The sequence below is a fragment of the Alligator sinensis genome, unplaced genomic scaffold (genome assembly GCF_000455745.1).
Source record: "Alligator sinensis unplaced genomic scaffold, ASM45574v1 scaffold442_1, whole genome shotgun sequence".
Classification (NCBI taxonomy): domain Eukaryota; kingdom Metazoa; phylum Chordata; order Crocodylia; family Alligatoridae; genus Alligator; species Alligator sinensis.
Genome location: NW_005841829.1, coordinates 5,299,840 through 5,312,014, shown reverse-complemented (window position 1 = coordinate 5,312,014; position 12,175 = coordinate 5,299,840). Strand labels below are relative to the sequence as shown.

The 12,175-nt window shown below is 38.1% G+C and overlaps 1 protein-coding gene across 5 annotated transcripts in view; it reads left to right on the top strand.

Moving 5' to 3' along the window:
* ANO1 (anoctamin 1) overlaps positions 1-5,839 on the top strand; it is a 138,674-nt gene extending 132,835 nt beyond the window's left edge. For all 5 annotated transcript variants that reach the window (XM_025198219.1, XM_014518052.2, XM_025198265.1 and 2 more), the window contains 3 exons: positions 1,111-1,295; positions 2,366-2,471; positions 4,366-5,839. In XM_025198219.1, coding sequence (XP_025054004.1) covers positions 1,111-1,295; positions 2,366-2,471; positions 4,366-4,626 — 552 coding nt within the window. In that variant the 3' untranslated portion in view covers positions 4,627-5,839. The remainder of the gene's footprint in view (positions 1-1,110; positions 1,296-2,365; positions 2,472-4,365) is intronic.
* The last annotated feature ends 6,336 nt before the right edge of the window (positions 5,840-12,175 follow it).

Here is a 12,175-nt window from a genome sequence, read left to right as displayed (position 1 = left end):
CAGGCCCCATAGAAGACACGCAAGGCTAATTTCAGTGTTTTAAGACCGGCATGCTTTGGGTCATTTTGATTCTTCTGAAGATTCTTATACTGAAATCAAAAGAAAAGATTATTTCTCATTTCTGTTCTTAGCCTCCTATATTGTGTGAAATTAGCTTGTCTCACCTTGTAGTCCTCAGAGACCCAGGACAATGTAGGCAGACAGTAGTATCTAAGTTACTGACAAGGCAAACAGTGGATCTAAGGTCAATAAGGGGAGACAACGCTGAACATGTGGATGGGTATACCCCTGGAGCTTCTGTTTTTTTTCAGTCCTGAAGTTGTCATTCCCCCTTAACATAGATTAAAACCTCTGGTTACTGATAGTTGTTATAATTTTTTTCTAATTATATTGAAAAAAATCAAGACTGGGAAAAAATAGGAAAAGGTAAAATTGCACTCGGGTTACTTAACATTTCCATTGTGATACAAAGAGTTTATGTTCTCCCTTTGTTTCAGTCAGATACTACTGATATGCTGGGCCAGTTGAAAGTATTCTGGGGGAGCTCTTGGCAGTGTTAGGGAATTTTTTTTTATTTTATTTTTTTTTTTGGAACCTATTATAGTTGCAAGCCCTCAAACTCAATCTGTGACTTTCTTCCTTTACCTGTCCTATACATGCAAAGGTTAGGGTTGAGATCAGGAAAGGGGCTGAAGTTCAGTAAAGTAAGTGAAGGGTTCCAGAGCAGTACATGCATTTTTGAGAGAAATTGAGAAACAGTGTGGAAAGTGTTTTTCTGTTAAATATGGATGGCAGGGACAGCTGTGAAAATAGTGGGCGATATATTGGTTGCCAAAGTAGTTCAAGTTATTAGACGCCAGCCACCATGAAACTACTCCTATGCAACAGTATAATGCTTAGGAGCTGGATGAGTAAACATTTTGTAGATGCATTGATACAGTTCTCATATCTTGAGAGAACCCTGGGTTGCAGACAGTCTCACCACTGTATTAGCCCCTGCATAACATTCCTTAGACTCATGAGAATTACTTGGGGAAGATGCACTTGGGTCTATTATCAGCATAGCATGACCTCTGAATACTGTGCTCATTCTTTACTCTTATGGCTTAGGCATTTGTGATCTCATTCACATCTGACTTCATTCCACGCCTCGTGTACCTGTATATGTACAGTGAAAATGGCACCATGCATGGCTTCGTGAACCATACGCTATCTTCTTTTAATGTCAGCGATTTTCAAGAAGGAACAGCTCCAAATGATCCTTTGGAGCTTGGCTACGAGGTCCAGATATGCAGGTACTTTCTTGAATGATCACCATTTAAAATGATTTTCCCTGTTGAATAGGAATATGGTTGTGTCGTCTGTACAGACTAGCTGTAGCAGATTGAAATAGTATTTTTTTTGTAATATCCTGTTTGTAGCTCTGTCTTGTTTATGCCATATAGAGTGGAATCTCGGAGCTGCCAAATATTTGCTGTATATGCATTGCTTAGCTTGAGAAACAGAGGTTACAACAAAAACAAGTACTTGTCAGAGCACTTGCAAAGATTTTTCTTTCTGGCTGTGCATATTGTGTGTTAGAGGAGGGGCAACAAAATCTCCATATTGCATAGGAACCCTCTCTCCACTCTTAGGATCAAGTATGTTTGGTAGTTAGAGTTTCCAACAACATTTCTAGGTAATTGATTCTAGTTTTTAACCTCCCTCATACCTACAAAGTTTTTCCTAATAGCCAACCTAAATTTCTCGTTACAATTTAAGAATGTTACTCCTCCTGTCCCCTTTAGTGACAGAGACTAGCCTTTTGTGATAATCTTTATAACCACCCTTCAGAGCTGACAGCTGTATTTGAAAGCTGTTATCAAGTCTCTTCTCAGTCTTCTCATTTCCAGAATAAGTAATTCCAGTTCTTCCAAAATGTGCTTATAATGAAATTTATTTTCATATCTACCCAGTGAAATCTGAATCTAGTCCTCTGTTCTTTCTAAATATGCACAGATTAGAGTTATGCTCTACCACATGGCTTTGAGATAAGTTTTTTGTTCCTAGAAATTAACCTGAGCACAAATAGTTCCCAAACTTGGAGGATGTTGAGACTGTGATCTAAAGTTTGTGGTGTACCCTATCTTTAGTCTAACTTGATGCTGTTTGTAGTGGTGACAAAGCATAATTATCTGAGATCAACAACATATTTCAAAATTATCACAGGTGTGACTTCTTTATCTGGGTTTACATAAAGCAATACTGTACAAAATAATTGTTTTTAGGGAATGTGAAGGAGTGTTTAAGGCATATTTAGTGCTAAATTCTAATTGTGTTAACATTTTAAAGCATTGTGCTTGATTTAACATGTCCTGTTTTACAGATACAAAGATTACCGAGAACCCCCATGGTCTGAAAACAAATATGACATTTCAAAGGATTTTTGGGCTGTGCTAGCAGCAAGATTAGCATTTGTGATAGTTTTCCAGGTATTGTTTGATCTAAAACTTTCTAGACCATAGAAGGAAAAGAGACATCACATGCATGAGTATAACTTTTGTACATAAATGATATAGGTTTCAATAGGATATTACCAGTCAAACTACTTCTAGAGGACTCTGATCCTCACAGACTTGTCATGTATCATACAGAACCTCAGAACTCTTAGTTTTGCTTGTAAAATAATTTTGCAGCTGTCTGAACCACCTTTTGGGATAGGTAGAGACTAGACTTTAGTGGAGAAGTGAGTCACAAGATGAATAGACTAGTTAGTACCCTTTTAACTATCTGAAAAGGATTAAGTGAGACTGAAGTAGAACACAGACTAATAGACTGGTCCTCTGCACAAGGATGATTTTAATTAAAGCCAAAAACAGCTAACCAAAAATGGATTTTTGATCCAGGAAATCAAGATTTCAGAAATAGGATTTCCACTAAGGATTTCAGGATTTCAGAAATAGGATTTCTACTAAGATGGAACAAAATCAAAATGTTGTGATAATTTCCTGTAGAAAAATTCTGACAAAATAAATTTATTCCTTTGACAGGATTGGGCCCCTGGGGCAGCCGTAATGCCCCCTGTTGTTCATGCAACTCCTGCCTTGCTCTGGCTCCTAGGGTACCCCCCTTTTCTCTCACCTGTATTGGAATAATTTGATTATGAAAAGGGAGGCTGCCCCAGGGTCCCAGAGCAAGCCCTTGTCAATTATTGGTCCCTCCTGAACCCAGCAGATCCCCATCCTTCCCCTCAGGTGCTAGATGGGGCCCTCTCGGTCCATACATGCTCTACTGCACCAGTTGGCTTAAGGGCTATTCATGGTTTCTGGGAATTGGCTCCTGCCTCTCCCGTCTGTCTCCAGGCCCCTGGCCCTAGTTTTTACCCCTCTCAGGCTCTGGCTCTAGCCTTTCTGGCTTCAGGCCACCTCTGTTGTCTTTCCTGGCTCAGACTTTAATCTTCATGGTTTCTTCGTGTCAGCATCTTAAGCCCTGACTGCTGGCAGGGCTCAAAACACTCACATGTCCTCAGGCACCCCTTTGGCTCCTAGTCAACCTGTTTAGCCACATCCGGTCTGCCAGTGTAAACTTGAACAAACAAAAAAATTACAAGCAGCCACTTAATTAAACCTCCCGCTCACTCGGGGTTAACCAACTATTTGTTCAGCCATCCTCCCACAGAGCTCTCACCTCCATCTCCAGGGCGTTTCATGTCTGCCTGGGTCTTGCACACACAGCTCCTCCCTGCGAAGAGCTCTCCTCTCTGCAGAGTGCCAGCCTTTCTCTTGCCTTTCCCCAGGTGCTGGCTTTTAAGATTTGCAGTGTGGCCCCTGTTGGATCAAGTGACTCTCTAACCCTGGCACAGCTGTTCCTTTGTAATTCTAATGAACAGCTATGGCTGCTAATCTAGCTGCAATAGCAGGGCTCTTGCCTCTCAAGTGGGCCTCTCAACCTATGGCTGGGGAGCTAGCTCAGAAACAGGCACTTGTAAACAATGGGTCCCAGGTTGCCTATTCCCCTGCAACCAGCCCATGATGGGCAGTTTTTCCCCAACCTGGGGATCGCGCTGCTGCTGCTTCTCCCTTAAAGTAATGGGAGCCCTTGGCTCCCTGTCACAATTCCCACAAAACATTTCAAGTTCATCAGCAGTAAGGGAAGTGAAGGAAAAAGGCCTGTTATTCCCTTGATGTAAGGTGATGGTATGGCTAAGTAGCTGATACATAGAACTTCCCACATTCAACTCAATACCAGGCTTATAGGACAAATAAAGGCCACGTTGAAATAGTGTTCTTTCTGCTTTGTTCCAAAGAAACTACAACAAAAATCCTACCAAAAAATTCTTCATTTCAATTGAATTTGCTCACATTTTTCTCAAAATCTGTTTTTCAGAACTTGGTCATGTTCATGAGTGACTTTGTTGACTGGATTATCCCAGACATTCCCAAGGACATTAGTCAGCAGATTCATAAAGAGAAAGTTCTCATGGTAGAGGTTTTTATGAAAGAAGAGCAGGGGAAAGTACAAATGCTGGAAACCTGGAAAGACAAGGAGAAGAAAAAAGTTGAAAACTGGAACAATCACAGCCCCAGGCTCTCAAGAAGCCACAGTGGGAGTTTGTCCTCTTGCCATTCTTATCATGTGGATGTATAGAAGACGACGCAGCAGCAGCAGCAGCAGTTTGCTATGTTGGGGCATTCCATAGATAAACAAGCCATCACTTAACAGCGAGACTTGATTTATGGACAACCTGGTGCATGTTTAAGTATGTGCAGCCATTTTGCTCCCATCTTTGTGAGAAATTCTTACAAATATGGAGGACCACATTCTATTTCTGATAGGATTTGTTTGCACAATCAGTAATGCAGGGAATTTTATATTTCATATTGATGTTGGTGTGCATTAGTAAAATGCAAGTATTTAGTATGTACTAGTAGAAATGTTCCCTGAGAATTTAAATAATGAAAGGTACATTTCAAGTAATGATGATAATAGCTTAAAATCTTTTTGGCACCCAAAGCCTAAACAATTTGGGAGGTTGCTTTATAAAGGATATGCAGAAATCAATTTTACAGTGTGTTCTAGTTTCCTTCAGCGGGAGGGGAGAAACCATATCAACCTAACAAGACACATTCATTTTCAAAGATGCAGCTCAGCTCCCTGTCAGATAAAATCTGGATTTAAACCTGCAGATCCTAGACAAACAAAACTCCCATTGAGATTACTAGACTATATGACTGAAGCAAGTTCAGGTTTAAAAAAAAAGATGGGTGGGGATTTTCATCTTGAACAGGCAACAACAGAGTTGTTTTCTTTTTTGATCCTGACAGAATGTGTTATATCCTAGCGATCTCCATTGGTGCACAACTACATTTAGAAAAATGAGAATGTGAAATCAGACTAGATGCATTCACTGTCATCCCAATTCTGTGCATCTGTGAGAGCTATTAGTTTTCTAGAAAAGTTCTTCTGATGGGTGAAATGTATGTGCATGCAACTACTTCAGTGCCCAAAGTGTATCATGTACTTGTACACGATGCATTTGGGACACCAAGCCAGTGACAGCTCAGCAGCAGCACAATTTCATAGAACTTTTCAGCAGGTTGAGCACTGTAGGGTATTCTAAAGGGGCCCTGACTTAGTGAGCACATGTAGAGTCACAGTCATTTATACTGCCCCATCTAGCATCTAATATGGGGATATAACTCTCCCTACCAGCTTGGCCACATCCCCTCCTCAGTCAAAGCCACTGGGTTCTTCTCTACAGCAGTCTCCCCTCTGCTATGGTGGAGCGGAGGATGTTGCACTGACTTTATTTAGCTATTGTTTTTCCTTTCTGCTAGTAAGGGCATCTACACCAGAAAAGGCAAGACTAGGCCTTAAATAAATATGACCTGTTGTCTTCAATGGAAGTTTTGCCTTAACTGGGACTACAGGACCAGATTTTCAGTTATAGGACTTTTCTTTTTGTCTTAAAATATATTTTCTTACATATAAGGCATTTCTTTAAAGTAACAGTCTAGAATTGTTACCTGTGAAACATGTATAGACCCTATCAGTGCAACTTTTTTCATGTTAGTCACTTTGAGTTTAAAGGGTCAAGTGATAAACTCAAATTTTCCCCAAAATAATGGTGCAGTTAACCACATGTTTTTAACACTTTGTCTTATCCATGGCACACATATTGCAAATATCAAACTAAAGAATAAAATAAAAACAGAAGTTTCTTTTAACTCTAACTACTGTATGGTTTGTTACAAAACCAAACGTCAAAAAGACTGTTATATTTCAACAACCAAAAAGAATTTTATCTTTTTCTTTTCTTTCTTCTTTGCCAAATTAATTTATAGATTTTAAATAGAACTTTAAAAATGCCACACCTAGTTTTGTAATATTTATTGGTTTTAATATAAAGTATGTAATGAACTTGGTAATTTTTTCTATAGTTTGTCCAAAAAAGGTACCAGACAAGGAATTATGTGGAAGGAAGTGATTAAATTAACCAAGTATTGTGAAAATTAATTTAAAATATTGATCCAACCAAAGATTGTTATTAATAAAGGGCTTATATTTTGTTAATAGCTGTTTCTCTTGTATTTTGACTGCAGGAATGTCAATATTTTTTATTCTAATTAGATATCTTGTATTAAACAAGGCCAAATTCCAGTTGATGTACTCACACAAAGTAAGCACTATAGCTTGTAGAAAGTACTTCCACAAGCAGACCCACTGACTGCAATACAACTACTAGTGTGAATACAAGTGGTGGAATTTTGTCCTTTATAAAAGACAGATTTTTCCCCTTTCATTCATTGATAACTTCACTTATTGATAACCTAAAAATTTGAGAAGAAAATCAACTATTATGAAGAAAAATGTTAGGGAACTTTCTCTATAGAAATTTCAAATGTAAATATTAATCTAAAAATGTTCTTGGCTTAATACTGACATTCCTGTAAATAGTAAGACTATATGCTTAGGTGCATAGTTGTCATAAGTTTTCACTATTTGCTGAAATCATAAAATAGTAAGTAATGCTTATACTTTCTTTTGTACAGTAAATTCTTTCAAATTAGATTTTTGTATATAAATACTGTATTAGTACTTAGATAATTATATAGAAACCCTTTAGTGGAAACCATTTTTTTAAAGAAAAGTAAATGCGTATAATTCCACTTTTTTTGTTGTTGTTTTTTTCTTTTCTTTTCTTTTTCTTTCTTTCTTTTTTGGAACATTTATTTACAATAAATTTAAATATGCAAGAGTTTTTCTCCTGTGGACAGGTTCCATTCCCCATCTACATCATGGCCTGGCATATCTGAGTACTGTTGGATTTAGGAAATATGGAAAATTGTACCATTGTTAGGTTCATTACTCTCTACATTGCTACTTATCCACATAGTCAGCAGTATCAAGGGCTGAGAGGATTTTTCTGCTCTTGTGCATTCAGTTGGTATGGACATAATCTGAAAAGGCTTGTGTAGAAGGTAGTATGCTTTTCTGCCACTGACTATATAGTCAGATTATCGGGTGCTCAGCACCTGAGTCTTTGTTAATATATTTCAAGTTGGATTCCTGGCAAGGATAATGCATCTTGGAATGGCAGATAAAATTTTGTTGAAGAGTAACTAAAGTAATAAAACAAATGTATTCCTTCATATTTTTCATTGATTAATCAACTTAATGTTAAACAGCAGAATAAACAGGAGACCTATGCAGACTGAATTCTTACTGGGGTTCTCAAGACTGTACAACTGAGCAGATCTGGGCCTATGAAATGGAATACAAACTGAATTTTTACATTCTTCTCCTTTTTTGAATGAGGCTTTTGATGGGGCAAATGAGAAATGCTTAAATTCTGTAATGCCACTGAATTTGGCTGGGGCAGAAAATTTCATAAGAACATTTTTTAAGTATGATTTTGAGGGATATTGGATATGAAGATGTGTTCCTTGACTACCCACCCATACATTTTCAATACTTTACTTTTAAAATTGTAAACAATATACAGCAAAAAACTGAGCTGTATTAATATGACCAATCCTACTGAAATCAGTGTATACTGTTTTAAGTTGTAATGCTTACATTGGTTTGCTATCCAAACAAAGGTAAGGTTTTCATTTTGTACAGAAGAGGTTTTTAGAGTTGGCTAACAAACTGTAACAATAATCTACATCAAACACAATGTCCCATTTCATTTTGTCACCAAAACATTGTGGGCTATGATGGGAAAACTTATAAGAAGCAATTAAAGCACTGACTAACTTGTTGTTAGCATGATTGTCCCAGTTCTAAAAGTACTACAGTAGGTAAGAGTTCTTTTAGATATGAAATTTCAGTTACTTATCTGAGGCTAACAAAAGTATTATTTGTATTTCTATTGCAAGTGGAAGCAAGATTTGGTGTTTCACTTTTTAGATACAAGTTTGAGAGAGGATTGTTAATAAGATTCAACAAATAAAACAGTGAGAATTAATTCAGTAAATTAAAGTGGAGAAGAAACAATAGTGTTGACTGAAAAGATCTGAATGTGACAGTGGTCAAGTAGGCAAAGTCCTTGATCCAGTACATAAGGACAGGTAGCAATTACTGTTTACAGCTTTTTTATAGGTGAGTTCTTATGTCCCTCCATTCTGTGATTCCCTTTCAAGCAGCACTCTGCTTCCTGCAGATAATTTAAAATGTTAGCTCCCTAAAAACACCCATTTCTGCAGGAGCAAAAGATTTAAATTTAAAGATGTAGCAACTGAATTTGAGAAACAGAAAATTGTTGACTCCTTTAATAGAAGAGAGAGTTAAGGTATCAGGAGAGGAAAATTGGAGTTGGATATGTCTAGCTGGAGCAATTTAACATTTTGTTAAAATATACTACATGTCTTTTGCTGACCAAAGTTATGGGAAATGGACATAATTTCTGTTTGTGCATTTGGAGCGGAAATCATACACACCCTACTGTGTTGACATTATACAATTAATCTTCTGGATTTCCATGTCATTGTGTTTCTAAGAGACTGCATTACAAATATTTTGCAGTCTTAAATAGCTTGAGGTTGAGTAAGTCTTAAGTAAAGACACAAATGTGCTTCTTTTTTTAACCCTTCAGTGACGTTTAATGTTTAGCTATTAATGATCTTTCTGGCTGTTGCAGGATATTTATAAATAGTAATAAAAGATTTGGCTTTTCCTCCTCTGACCTGAGGGGTTTTGGCAGAATTGATATGTTTTAGATCATTTTAAAACATTTGACTTTTCCTAATGGCATTTTCAAAGTGAAGATCTCTTTTTGTCTTTTACCCTTGAAAAAATTCTGTGTAAATTCAGTCATATGGATTCAACTCAGTCTTCCTCATTTATTTTCACACTTAGATTATTATCTGCCATTTTAGAACAATATTATACAAAGGGAAGAATTATCTTATTCGTTAAAAAATGCTAAGTAGACTCATTAGACTTGAGAGTGTTTATAAAGGGGCATAATTTTTTAAAGGTCTAAGGACAACATGTAAGTAGCTTCATCATTTTTAATATCTCACGAAAATCAAAATCACTCACTTCCATAGGCATCAGGCCTGTTTCACAATGTAACAAATTAGCTTGTTTGCAAATACACTCTCTTTTCCTTCCCCACCCTGCTTGCCATGTAAGAGTAATTCTTAATACTTACTCCATGTTGCTTTCATGGCCAGATTCTCAACTGCAACCAAAATATGCTGAGTACATGAGGTAGGGAAAAGGACTTCTCACTGCCATTCTGTTAACTTCAATGGAATAAAAGTTATTCCCAAAGTGTTATCATGGCCCTAATACTGTACTATATTAGACAGCTGAACTAGGTCCAGGGTCTTCAGTATAGAGACCTCAGCTTGCTTAGTACTATAGCAGATGCACTGTACAATATATGACAGATTTGGGAACATATTGATTAAGGTAAAGAACTGGCGGGGCGGGTTGAGAAAATAAAACAAAATAGCAGGCATTTGAAACTGAAATGGAGGTTATATAGAACAAATGCATAGCTTGTTGAAGTCCATATTTCAGAGATGGTATTGACTGAAGTCTCTTATTTTGTTAAGTGGCCTTCTTAGAGGAAGGAAACGAGCTAGTTCTGTTATTCAACTCTGAGTTATAAATGACAGTCATTTTCCTTTACTTTGTCAAAACAGACACACAGACGAGAAAGAGCTAGGATAGTCAATATAATAATATAGCTTCTTGGTGATGTCCTCAAGATCCAAGGTGACTACTCAGTTACAGTTAGATGTTCTAGGCTGGCAAGTTGTCTACTACAGCTGTTGCTCTGGACCCCAATTCATTTCCCTAAACTGAAATAACATTGGTCTGGCCTAGACAAGTGCCTCTTTTTTATTGACCTCCTCTGGCTGGGCAGAACTGGATAGGCCATTTAGTGGTGTGTAGTACAGGTGATCTTAGAATCATGTGAAAAGCTAACAGAAAAGAGAGGAGGAGGGCATTATTGGATGGAAAATATTACAGGATCTTGCAGGTGTCATGCTGTGTTCCTCATCGATACCACACTAATAGTCAAACATTCCCAGTGGTGAGCTGAGTTATGACTGCTACAATGATACCACTGTCTACAAGGCTCAGGACTGAAGGAAGAGTAAACTAGAGACCTACTAGACTTGCCCAAAGAGAATCTTCTACTTCCTCTTTCCCACACAGTCTCTGTTTAAGGAACCCAAAAGGAAGCCTCTTAATAACTTACCCTTTTATTATTTTTTCCATCAATTAGTCCTAATTTCTGATGCACCAATTTTGGTCCTACTCCCTGTCTCATCTCTGCCAGATGTGACCTCAATGCAGTGTTTGTGTTGTATCTGTAGGCTTTATTCTTTGAACTAATCCAGTCATCTTGTGTCTCTTGCTCTTTCCCACATTAACATTTATTGTTAAAGGTGGCTAGAACATTTTATAAAATTCCACATGTTCTCCAAGAAAGCCCTTTAAAAAAAATGCAAATTCCTATCATTCTCTGGTCTTATGTAGCACATAAGTATCTGAACACTTTATATTCTTTAATGTGATATTGCTCAGAACAATATTGAAGTAGAGAAGTATTCTTCATTTCTAAAATAGAAATAATAGAAGCACAAATAGTATAAGTGATCTTCAGGTCTATCAGGAGCCCTTGTTAGGAACAGAGTAAGAACCTGGGTCTTCTGTGTTTCAAGCCAGTGTCCTGATGAGTGTGCTAAAGATCTGAAACAGTTATTTCACGTGTTATTCCTAGGAACAAGTATCATTATTCTTGTTTTACAGGGCAGGAAATTGGGGTATAGAGATCATCTTCCTCAAACTCAAAGAAAGGATCAGAACTTAGAAAAACATCCTACTCATACTTTTAGGCTGCATACAGACATTTGGGGAGGTTACCACCTGATCCAACTTAGTTCACGTATGGGTGTAGGCAGAAGGTGATTTCTGCAAAGCATTCTGAGTTGCAACATAACCCCAGACCAAACAGAAATTCACTGTTGGTTCCAGCGGGGAGGGGAATCTAGCTGGGGCTGGGAGTCTGCAGCCAGGTACCCATAGTACTGGCAACAGCTATCTGCCAGTGCTCGCTGTTTTCAGAATGGGAGCGGGGAAAGGCAGTGGAGGGAGCTTGTTCTTGGGGCTCCCCAACCAGTGCTGAAGTGTGGGGTGGGTGAATTGGAGCCCCCTACATCGGGAGGGGGCTCCAGTACCCCTGTCCCACCCTTCAAGGGGCTGCTGAAAAAACTCCAAACTGAACTCCCTTCATTTCCCTTCCCCCCTCCTATTCTGAAAACAGTGACAGGCTTGGAGTTCCTCAGACACAAATTATAAAAGACCCTACATTTTGAAAAATCCTTATCTGATACCTCATGCAATGAAGGGTTAGATTTTCACCAGATCAGTCATTTTGTAACCTGTCTGCAGCCATGCACATGTTTGGTCACAATTATAAGCTACTTTCTGCGGCCAGATTGGGTGAAAACTGTTACTTCTATCTGCACCTTTAGCGTGGACCTTACACTAGTTAGGTGGAACTATGTGCAAACTACAGAAGTTCAGGATAGTTTGATCAGTCTAAAAATGATCAACCATATCTAAGTTGTATACCACTCCAGTAGTCTAACGTAGCTTGGGTCTGGTGAGACCTATCTAACTGAACTTCTATACAGTTCTCAGTGTAGCCACAGGCCTGGGAAAGTCCAGC